The sequence below is a fragment of the Echeneis naucrates genome, chromosome 23, assembly GCF_900963305.1.
Source record: "Echeneis naucrates chromosome 23, fEcheNa1.1, whole genome shotgun sequence".
Classification (NCBI taxonomy): Eukaryota; Metazoa; Chordata; class Actinopteri; order Carangiformes; family Echeneidae; genus Echeneis; species Echeneis naucrates.
The window spans coordinates 4644875-4657152 of NC_042533.1; the positions used below are offsets into that span (position 1 = coordinate 4644875).

At 39.7% G+C, this 12278-nt stretch overlaps 1 protein-coding gene across 2 annotated transcripts in view; it reads left to right on the plus strand.

Annotated features, from left to right (window-relative positions):
- The window catches only part of anks1b (ankyrin repeat and sterile alpha motif domain containing 1B), a 164032-nt gene that overhangs the window by 137304 nt on the left and 14450 nt on the right, over positions 1 to 12278 (plus strand). For both annotated transcript variants that reach the window (XM_029494747.1, XM_029494748.1), the window contains exons 20-21: positions 8975 to 9082; positions 10493 to 10696. In XM_029494747.1, the coding sequence (XP_029350607.1) occupies positions 8975 to 9082; positions 10493 to 10696 (312 nt within the window). The remainder of the gene's footprint in view (positions 1 to 8974; positions 9083 to 10492; positions 10697 to 12278) is intronic.

The window sequence follows — 12278 nt, forward strand, 5'->3', positions numbered from 1 at the left end:
TATTTTCAAACTGCTGACATCTTATTTTGAGCCTGAACTGGGTCACAGAATGGAAAATATTGGCAGGCACCTGTTGTACTTACTACACAATGGATCAGCCGGATTTTTTTTTTTTTTTTTTTAATATCTGAACTATTGGTCGTCATTGGCAGGTGGAGTAACGCAGCTGAAGAACTGAAGCATTACTGAACTGAACTTAACTATTTGTCACCTGTTCTCTTGCCTTGTGCTGCTGTGACATTTGAATTTCCCCAATGGGGATCATTAAAGTATCATATTATCTAATCTAAGTGTTAAAATTCTTGTGCAAATTCACGAGTGACACTTTGAACAACATTGCAGTAAGGACATGCTATCTTGCCCCAGGATTTGGTTGTACTATCTTTGGCATCACAGCTTTGACCTTGCTGCTCATTTGTAATATTTGGCTACATGATTCAGATTTTTTTATGTTTTCGTTTTTTGGCTCTCACACAGAGAAGCAGGTTGCACCAGCTCTTAGTATAAACACAAATTAGGTCCAATAAGTATTCACTGCAAACTGTTCTGTACCGTAACGGCAGGTTGCTAATATCTGCCCCATTTAGATTGAAGCATAGAAGAGTTACCTTGATTTATTTAAGATTTAAGATACTCTTCACTGAAGTAATACAGTATACCACTGTTTTGTTCATAAAGTTTGCTGATGGAAACGATCTTCCAGCTCCGTCAGGAACACCACTGGCACATTATTTAAGCTTTCCAGCTACTCATGTAGATTTATGAAGATAAGCACAGCAGGGTCGCATCCAAATACTGTCCTCCAGCGGAGAGTTCAAAGATAGAGCCGCGACAAGCATCCTATTAACCCAATCTTGTATCTGCAGCCTTTACTGTACCGTGTACTTTATGTGTCACACTTCACTAACTCTGACCATGAGCAGCTGTTGTTCATGAGCGCTGCTCTACCTCTGCAGCACAAGATAGCAAACAAAGACAAATGGGCTGTGTTATGTCATGGGCACATCATTCAGGCACACAGAGGGCTTATTATTATTATTACTACCCACATTAATTTATAAGTTTAAGCATCAATGTGAGAATCTTTTTGATCAAAGAATTGTATCTTTAACTATTAGTCTCGATTGTCTCTTTGTAAAAGTCAGATATTCAATATTGAAAACAAATACATGTGTAACCTTCATTTTATTGTTCATTATTATGAAATTGAAATCGCCCTCTTTAATTTTAAATTCACACACCCTGGCGCCTTAAGAGTGCTTCTGCTCCTCTGAAGTGTGAAAATCTGTTGTATCTCACAGTTTTGAAGTATTTATTAATGCAGAAAAATATCACGGACCATTTCCTCTCTCATTTTGTTGGGAATTCAATCATGATCTTGAGTTTGTGTGCGCGTACTATACATGTGAGTGAGTCTGTGGGAGGCGAGCTTTGAAAGATCATGTTTCAACCTTGATCCTGCAATATTTCACATTCAGCACACACACTCACACACGTCCTGTGCTTCCAGTCATAGTTACAGTTCTCATGCTATTAATGGAGATATGTGTGTCTCCATGTGGGCGGGCCTATTAACTGCGTCCTCTCATTGGCTGCCTATTTTCTCAGCAATATAACAAGTCATCCCATTGGTCCCCCGTTGGACATCATTTTTAACACATCACCCCGAGCAGCAACTTCCCTCCGCTCTCTGGTTGCTAGGCAACCACTGGTCTCTGGTTTCCCTCCAGTCCCCCCCACCCCACCCGTGATGGGGTATCTGTGTGAGAGTGTATATATATATATATGCATGCATGTTTTAGGAGAAGCTGTAGTTGTGAAATGAAGCTGCAGCTTGGACCTCGCTGCCATGAACCCAGCTGAGCTTCCAGCGAGCTTTCTGACAATAGCATATTGTGTCTTTGGATGTGTGTGCATGTGTGGAATCTATTGAGAAGGCAGGAAAATCAATGCTTATCATTCTACACACATCAGGTGAGGGATGACGTGAAGCGAGGAGGAGGAGGGGAAAGTGGCTGGCTGAGTTCAACAGATTCAGGGTTAGAAAAACATCAATAATAAGGTTAAAAAAAAAAAAAAAAAAAGAGCCAGGCATCGCTAATGTAAATGTCTACACCACACTCAGCTTTGTGTGCGTTGCAGACCCTATTGATTGCAAACTGGAAGCTGTTTTTGACTCGGGCTACTTCTATTTTACTCACTAGAGGGACAGATTTAGCGCGGCAGGTTGAGCATGACTATTGCCTGATGTCAAAATTTATTTTACAAACTATTTAAAGTCATTAAAATACTTAACCAGGCTGTTTCCTGGTTTTTAAAAATACCAGCCATAAACCAAAGTCTGTGTAATTTTCTGAGAATGTAGAAGAATAGTTGGGGAGAATAAATTTCCACTGTTTCCACTGTTTGCCTGCCAGCTGCTCCCAGTCAAACGTCCAGCACCATGTAAAACTAAGAATTGTTTTCTTTCCATTTTGATTTTTCTACAGAATAAACCAGCTACTTACAGATGCTGACTTATTACCCTTGTCATCTTCTCATGTTCCTAACCTTTAGTAAAGCTAAGTTAACTGGCCACTTGTGTCTATCGCTTTTTGAAATGGACACATTTTAATTATATTTACATTCATAACTATCTGGTGGAGAACACTCAAACATATTAAACCTTTTATTGTCATTCTGTATATTTCGTTTCTTCTAAAAAAAAAACAAAAGAAGAGTTAAGTAAGGAAGAAAAAGACACCACTGCTAAATGTCTGAAACATTTCACACATCATCACAATCTACCTGTAAAACTGGAAGTGGAGTAGCTTATAAACAGAGAGAGCATGACTGTGATGTTGTTGATAGTAACTTCAGCTCAGTGCTCAACCTCTCAGATGGCAGTGGGCCAGCAATTGGATGCATGCTGATCAATATTACCATTCAATTGACCTGTAGTGTTTTCTGACCCAGGCAATTTAAGTAACCCCACACCAGTGATTCCTTGATCTGAAAGTTCGATTAAGGATTTTTCAAAGTGATATTGGAGCAGTGGGGGGGTTCGATCGCTCCATTAACAGATGACGCCTGAAGGGCTGTCGAGGTCTGTTGACATCACAGAGGTCACGCCCTCATAGTCTCCAGGGGTGAGGTGATCGCGAATATTGACATGAGCCTGGGGAAGGCAGATAAATAGAGCCAAAGCTAACAAACAAAGATGAACCAATCACAAGCAGTTGCCAAGGCTAAGCAGAAGAAGCTCTTATTACTGCAGCGCCTTGTCTTTTATTAGGCCAAATCACGAACGCACCGAGTCTATTTATTCTCTCTGACTGTCATTTTTCTTATGGCCTCTCCTCGTATCATGTGGATATAGAAGAGGGGAGTGGAGGGAAAATAAGGACAAAGTGGAGGGAGAGACATGTGGGAGCAAATGAGGATAGGTAATTTGAGTTCAAGGGAATACGGGAAGAATGAAAAGGGGGAAAGGAAAAAAGATATGGGGTTAATGAAAGGGGTATTTAGCTGAGTCAATTTAGATTAAACAGGGAGCAGAGACACTAATGAAAGACTGTCCGCTCCTTCCTGCTCCATCATTAAAACTATGTGCTAGCTTGAGCACAGACAGTGACTGGACTGTTAGTCCCTCACTGGGTTTTATGCTCCGGTGAGCTGACCAGCTTCCAACCTTCCCTCCGGTCGGAAACGGAGAAAAGACTTTTTGTCTCGGCTGTCCAGAATGAGACAGGTCGTTGTTAACGTTCCCAATCATTTCACCCTCACTGTCACATCGGTTTCTTTGCAAACTGTGCCATTTTGTTGCAGCATCAGCTTTATTTTGTGTTCTCCCTTCATTTTCTCGAAAGTTGTGATTTTGATTCATGAATAAATATGATTTGATTCCTTGTGCTAAATGTAATTATGTCAGTTATCCTGGAAACTATCCACTAAAGTAAATAACTTGAAGGTGGAAAAGACATGCATAAACAAAGAGAACATTTAAATTGCAAAGAAACTGACTGTCAAGTAAGGTTAAATTTTTGTAGTGAAGTTAGAGCAGGCTACAGAGAGGAGATGTCTGGGAGAAAGCAGGGCTCCGTTAACCGTATGTGTGGCGACTAATCCGTTAATCAAGCCTGTTCAGTCTGGGCTAACGGGACTGTTAACAGGATTAGTGCATTGATCGGCGCACACAGACACACACAGAAGACACAAACATAACGGCCCAGTCTGATACTGGAGGCAAACAGCGCCCCAAATCACTTCATACCACGGTAATGAAATCAGGACCAGAGGGTAAGTAACTCTCATTGGACGCTTTAGCTGCTCAGTGATACGACTCAGACACAGATATCCATATCCACTTTTATGTCCAGTGATGTTTCACGTTATTCAGACCATTCAAAACACATTTATACTGTATTGATGTCAGAGAAATCATTTCTACTAACTCAGTGATGTTTGTTCATTTCATTCATCAGTTTCAGGTTTGAGTGTTTCATATGTACTTTAACTGTCGGCTGTAAACTTTACAATACAATGAGAATTACAATGAGAACGAACATGCCCTCAGTTTTTCTGCCATTATGGTCACTTTAAGAAAATTACATGTACATTTTCAGCTAAGTATACAAGTTAAACCTTCAGAGGTCTGGCAGGTTGAAAGTGTTATAAAACCCAGAAAATATGATGTCGTAATTCAACGTAAGGCTCTTTCAAGGGTCAGTTTTTGGTGGAAATAATGAGGCTGATTATATTCTCATTTTTCTTCATGTCAATCCATAAAGGCCCCAAACTAACAATGACTAATAGCTGAAAGTATTGTTGCTATAGCCAAAGCCTGATATGAATCATTTCATTGGACTACAGAGCTGTATTGTCTGAAAACCATTAAAAACACATTGTTAGTTACAGATTATTTAGTGTTATAAGCAGTACTAGAGAAAACCAACAGAGGTCAGCTGTTACTGAAATGAAACCTTTAAAAATTGACACATTTTGAGCAATTTTTAAACATTTCCATTCGAATATTGACCGGTTGGCCAGTTGGCTGGGGGCTGAATGCCAGAATGCCAGACTCCTCTACCCTGAATGTCAAGGCAGAGGAGTCATGAAATATGAACATAATAATTTCTTTCTGTATTTGATGAGAGCAGAAAAAATAGACATATCCAGCATCCATCAAACGTTTGCTGTTTAATAGACCTGTACAGAGAAATGTCTGTTTTCCAACTGTCCAACTATAAGTGCTGTTGACACCGAACGTACCAGTGTTGTCTAATCCCAGATGTATTATCACAGCTGAATAGAGTTCAGCTTTAATAAATGCGTAGTTGAAGTGTGAGACATTGATGGAAATGCAGAAAAAAAAAAAAAAAGGTTACGAGGGAGCATATGCTGTTGTAGTGCAACACTTCCCTTGTCAGTGTATACTCCTGCTATGAATATAATCTATATGCAAATGGGACAATGCTGCAGTCAAGCATTATGGAGTGAAAATGAGTGTGTTTTAACAATAATGGTCAGGTTGCTTTGAAATTCTCATCCAATCCACTCGGGGATGACAATATAATCTCCAACCCCAGGAAACAGCTGTTGAGATGTGTTTGGATTCACATTAGTGTACATGTGGCTAAATCTGTATATCTGTGTGTGTGTGTGTATTGGGTTGTTATTTATTTATTTATTTTTTGGTGGGTGTGTTTTTTGGATAAGTGTGTGTGGGTGACTGCTGCTGATGCTGCGGCCCTGTGTTGCCATGGCGACAGTTGAACTCCAGGCTTTGGTTGAGGCTTCTACTGTAGCTGAAGTAAATTCTGTTGCATAAGAAGAAGTGTAGCACACATACACAGGCACTCACCGTGCAAGACACTTCCTGGAGTTGGTGTGTGTGTGTGTGTGTGTGTGTGTGTGTGTGTGTGTGTACTTGTAAGTGATGAAACTTTAATGTGGTGTTAAGACCGGTGTCGTGCTCTTTCTCCCCGTGGAGACTGAATATTTCAAACCCTTTTCCACATCCTGCAAAAGAAATCCAGGTCATGTCCTAGAATGTTTCATCAAAGTCATTAATCTTCTATTTTAATGGTTCAAATAAACTCATCCTAAGTTTCTTAAAGTCTAGTAGTTTTAATATATTATTTTAAATCTAACCAAGCCCTAACATTGCAAACGTTACAATCATCTATAAACTTAAATCATGATAACTCATTGGGAATGTTATGAACGATTGTCCTGATTATTAAGCTGGAAAAATGAAATTCTAGACAATGTAAAAAACAACAAAAAAAACGTATTTTCCGTCAAACTAGTCCACTTATTGTTTAAACCTTAACTTTTATACACTTCTGTTTAGTTCAGAAAAACCTTTAAGCAACGACGTTAGGCAAAGTCTAGACGAGGATCTCCTTGCAATCAGTTGCATTGTTTTTAAGTATGTCTTTAAATCAAGCAGCAAATTGAGTGGAACACTACGATCTCATTTGATTAAACTCACACACGTGGAGTGAGATATGATGCACCAACATCATCAATCCAGACTTCCTGATGAGGAAGTTGGAGGTACAGATGCGGTCGTATCGCTGACACTTTAAAGCAGTTTGTGAGAGAGAGAGAGAGCCGTAGAGGCTGTGAAAGTCAGAAAGGAGAAGAGGAGAGGGAAGATGAGTAAGTAAAATTGGTGGGGGGAGCACGGGGTGGCCATAATACACCAATTAGTTCAACTACCAACTAGTCCCAGCTCTGCTCTCCATTTCCCTTTGATCCATCTAATTTTAACAGTTAAAAACATTGTTTCCATGCAGAAAAGAACAGTGTGGGATGTAGACTAAGTAGTCCTTTCATTATTTATTGAACGATATTCGCTAAACCCACAAACAGGAGGAAGTGTTTGGCATTCCTTGGCTCACTTGACTCATTATAGCTTCATTGTTCACATGCAGTTTGCATACGCACTTGATTCATTATGGACATTTAGATTTCTACCAGATTTCTTCATAAAGAACCAGAGCGTGTGCGTTCTTGTTGCTAATCTGTGCTTTTTGTGTTTCTTAAGCAGATGTCGGGCAGTAACTGGTACAGTCGCTGATGAAGTCTGTGAGTTGTTGCTGACTCAAAGCAAGACTGTAGGGAGAATCATTAGACTCTCAGCAAGGCCTCACATTGAGGCTAATTGCCACCTTTTGCCCTGAAGATACACAGACACACACACACTCTCCCTCATGCGCACACATACCTTTATTGGAAGACATCTAGAGGCGGCCCCGTAGAAGCAGCCTGCAGATTGTTGCACTGATATATGGGTGACAGAAGGTGCAAACAGCATCCCTGCACAAGTCGGTTCCCGGTAGTCTCCTTAGAAAACCCAGTAACTGGCACAGTCAGTGGACGCCTGGTGACCAGAGACAGAATGAATGCTTTCATTGCAGTCCAAGTGTGTATATGTGTTTCTGTCTCTGTTTGTGCCTGTGTAATGAGCTCCTGGGGAAAATCAATAGACTGTTACAAATATGCCACAATCTCATTTTGTTGAATTTGCATTTCATGACTGTCAGTGAAAAAACTCAGTAAACTCTCAGCTCTCAGTAACAATGTTTTATCAAATAATTACCTTGGCCAAATACCTGAAAATCTGACGGTGCACTACTCAGTTTGTTATTGGGATTTGGGATTGTATTAGTCCCGGAGTTGTTCAATATAAATAGTCTGACATTTTGAAAATGTGCTTATTTACTGTGTTGCTGAGCGTCGGATGAGGAGATGGATATATCCCTCTCCCAAGCCTTTCCCTGCGCAAATTTAAACTTGTATTTATGTAAATTAAAACCTGTTGTAGTTGGTCTTTGCTTCACTTTTGAACTTTGCACGCAGAGACTGGACACAAGAGGCATAAAGACATTAGAGCAGTGTCACTCTATTCATCCAACGCTGATGAAGAGAGACAGAAAGTGTATGTTTGTGTCATCAAATGAGATTATAAAATGTCTGCCGGTTGTTTACTTTTTTCAGCATTTTCAGAATGAGTTTTTGGTCCCACCAAACATTACACTTATCAAACCACTTATTTTGAAGGCTTCAGTCTAATTTGAGTCCAGGTCAGCAGCTCAGATTAATCCTGATACTCATGAAGCTCAGAATAATTAAAGAATTAATTAATCATGAATTAATCATTAATTAATTGAATTGGTTTTTCCTGCTCCTGTGCCTTTGTGCAGTCTCATACAGGAAACCTTTCATTATTAGGCATTAGGGGCGTGCTATACACTTTATGATCTTCTTCATGTAATCAACTCACAGCTCACAGCTTGAACACAGAAGTCAGTTGCGTAATAATAATAATAATAATAAAAATATTGCTGTATCACATGCAAGTGCTCGGGGGCTTTTAACATCATTATGTTTTCATTAGAACTTCACTGAGTGCTGTGCAATGCTCTGCTGTTTTTTCCTGTGAAACTGCTGTTTGGAAGGCAGATAATCTGTCAGAAGATGATGATATGATTATGATAATCTGTTACCTTTATGCTGATTAATATAATTTATACAAGACATAATCTTGTTATCCCATCTGAAGGTTTTTGAACTATTTCCCTCTGAAGAAGCTGTTTTAAATTATGCAAATTAAGGTGAGTTGTCACCTTCACAGCTTCAGACTTTTGCAATGAAACAAAAGGAAACAGCCTCAACTCATTACAAGAAATAATTTTCTACAAAGCCATAAAGAACAAAATGCTCAAAAAAAAAGGTAATCACACAATTTGATGATCTGCACAGATTACTTTTGTCCAATCAACTGTCCAAATTATAGTTATATAAAACAAAAAAGAAGTAAATCTTCGTATTTTAGTGACCAGCTTTTTTTTCTAATTTTGCCTCATAAATGATTCTTGCTGTTTGACAATCTGGATCTACCAATCTTTGCATATTTTTATGCACAAGACTTTCAGATTGCCTTGAGTTTCATTAAATTCTCCTTCTTATCTGTTTGTTCATTCAGGTATTGAAGATCAGTCTTATCGGACACAGAAAACGGATCTTGGCCTCGTTGGGGGACCGGTTACACGAAGACACCCCACAAAAACCTCCGCGGGCCATCTCCTTAAGGGTGAGTCTCAGTCGTATGGACCCTCAGAAATATCACAATCATTATATGTTCATCAGACAGAGAAAAACACTCCCCACTGCTGCTGTTCCCACCAAACTGTTAACCCAAATCTCTCAGACAGGCACAAAATGGCCGACCCACTGCAGTTTCCTCCCTGCCGGCTTGTCCTGGATACTAATCACAAGGAACTGGCTTTCCCCACCCCCCCAGTGGGGCTGCGCTCTCATGTCCTTATAATAGCCTCTTGGTTTTCTGTGCTGTTTAGCCAAGGAAGGCATGTGTGTGTCTGCCTGGTCAATTCTGCTCATTTCTCCAGGTCCAAGCAGCCAAAACTGTCAGCTGTGTCTCAACATGTCCACCTGAGACTCTGTTATATACTGAATATCAACATAACTCGTCCCGGAGCAAATTATATTACTGTACGCTAAAATAGAAAGCGTGACTTTCTCAGCAACAAAAGACTGTAATATCATTCTTCAATGTTGTTCTTTCTATCAGTCAGTCAGTTCAATTGTAATTAATTGTTGACTCAATAATATGATTTATAATATATTTAAAAAATTGTCCAAGTAATTTCTTAGCAAAACAAAAATATGCTTAATCATATATCAGATATATTTGATATGACTATTAATATTCTATTGACAAGCGACAGTAATTGAATAATGAAGAAGGCTTTTGGTTGTAATTTCACTTTCTTTAAAGAAGTGCCACAGGCTTGTTATTGAAAAGCACTCATTGAGTATAGTGTTTATACTGCTCACAACAGAATAAAATGACGTGTGAGCAGAGGGCTGCGTTTACACAGGAATACAGTGCAAACATCACACAGCTGAGTGTATTAGAACAAATGGTTGAATGAACAGAATGTGGCTCAGGATGAGAAGTTGTTCAGCTTCCACAGCACAGAAGAAATGAAGGATATGAGGAGAGAGAGCCTCTTCTATCCATTCGCCTCATATGTGATCAACTAAAGCGGAATAATATCTCAGGAGTGATAACTGACCCTCTAGTATGTGAGACCATTACACCATTAAAACACATGAAAGTCTCGACTCCTGTGGGGATTTTCGTCTCTGCTCAGCTTGAGCAACCTTACTGTTTTAAACAGAAAAGGCTAACGCTTTGTCTCAAAGTGACTTAACACTGAGCAACAAGGTTTCAGTGCTGAGACCTTTTGTTTATGTGGCAGCGTCTCTTTCTTTGACTTTATGAAGCAATTTTAGATACCAGGAACAGCAGCATTGCAACACTGTGGCTGAAAAATGAAATGTGACAGTGCACAGTGAATGCAATTGCCCTACTTATTGTACTTGCAGCAGTGACACAGCACATTATGAAATGATGAATGAACCCCGCTCTCGCTTCCTTCAACCTCTGCGATCTCCCTCCCCACCCGTTCTGTTCCAGGAGCCCGGCGGGAATCACACTCCTCCCCAGCTCAGCCCATCAGTGGGCCAGGCAGCGTACACGGCGGGGGTCCCGGGCGGATCTCTGGACGTGCAGCACCTCATCATGCAGGCGGACGCCCGGCGCAGGCAGCGCAGCAATGACAACTACTTCGAGGACGTGCCGCGATCCAAGCTGGAACGACAGATGGCCCAAGTCAGCATGGTGAGGAAGGAAGGAGAGGATGGAGGGATGAATGGAGGCAGGGAGGGGGAGACAGGGATGGACTCTAGGGGAGTATTATGAATGGTGATAGAAACTCTAGATACTCTTGGCTGGACGAACACTGACAATATGAGTTTGCTGATTGTGTATTTTTCTTACTGCTAAATCGTCCAATAATGAGAAGAAAACTAACAATAAATTGGTCCGACTGAAAAGTTCTGATTGTGCATTCAACCGTTGGCGCCGATTTTCCTCATCGCCACAAAACTATCGAACGAAAATGTTTTCAATGAACATGGACGCGTATTACTGCAGTGTATTTGGACTAACCCCAAATACTCCATCCTGCATTGGTCATAAATATTCACTGGCGTCCCAAAGGTGTATTAACCTGCTGCTGAGAGTCCCCATCTATTTTTCTTCTCTGATTAAAGTTTGTGAAAAATTGTGGTACCCTGCTGTTTTGTAAAAATATATACAATTCCATGTATAAGAACCAGGATATTGGGTTATATTGTTCATATTATTCACATCATAGAAAGACGAATGTCTATATCATCTTGTATATGAGAAATTAACCAATGCATGATGACAATATTTCAAAGCCATAGCCTGTAGTTTTACAAATTCAAAGAAATTATGCAGCAATAAGCTTTCAGGCAGCTTAATCGCATTTCTTATCTGGACAATATAATTTAATCATACATGAAAAATTAAGTCATTAGATTTGGGAATGATGAATATACAATGCCAGCCAAAAGTGTTTTATCTGCCTATTTGATGGTGGAAAATCCATCATTAATAACTTGCAGCATGCAAAACATCTGACACCGGCATCCTCGCTGTTTAGGTTTCATGTAATTTAGTAAATAAGGTAAAAAGACATTTATTTCATAAACGTGCTATAACATTATTAAAACCACGGTTCAGCAGAAGAATTGAAACGGTTGTTCGTCCATATTTATGAATGCAATAAGACATAATCTACTACATTAGAAAATAAATGTTTATCTCCAAAATTCAGTCCGTAAAACACACAGCGTGGTTCTTATCATAGAACAGCAGCATTTTCTTTGTCAAAGGTGGAAGATGGATAGAAAGAAATAAGCATCTCATCCAATAACAGAATTCAAACCTTCATACAGTGACAAAAACACACTTACTACACACACATGCATGAGACGGCAGCTGTTATGATTCAGTGTGATTTGGCTCTTTTTGTGTGTCTCTGAATCAGAGAGCTTCTCCAGTGTAGACGATCGCATACTTACGGTTATTATTTTCACATTTTCTTTCATTTATTGATACTAATGGTGGATCTACTCAGCGTGTGCGTCACAGTGTAATCCCCAGTTTCCAGGTCAAAGGTGCCACTGATAAGTCAGCTTTGCCAGAATAAACGGAGAGTTCTTAAAGGAAAATTGAACTCTCCGGTTCATTACCTTTCTTCATCGTGTCACTTCTCTATCAACAAATGTTTCTCCCTCCAGCTGTTTTCTCGACTCTTGTTCATTCATTTTTATGTAATTTTTTTTTCTTTTTGGCTTTAGAAAAGAACCCAAATGTTTGCGTCCTTAAACAA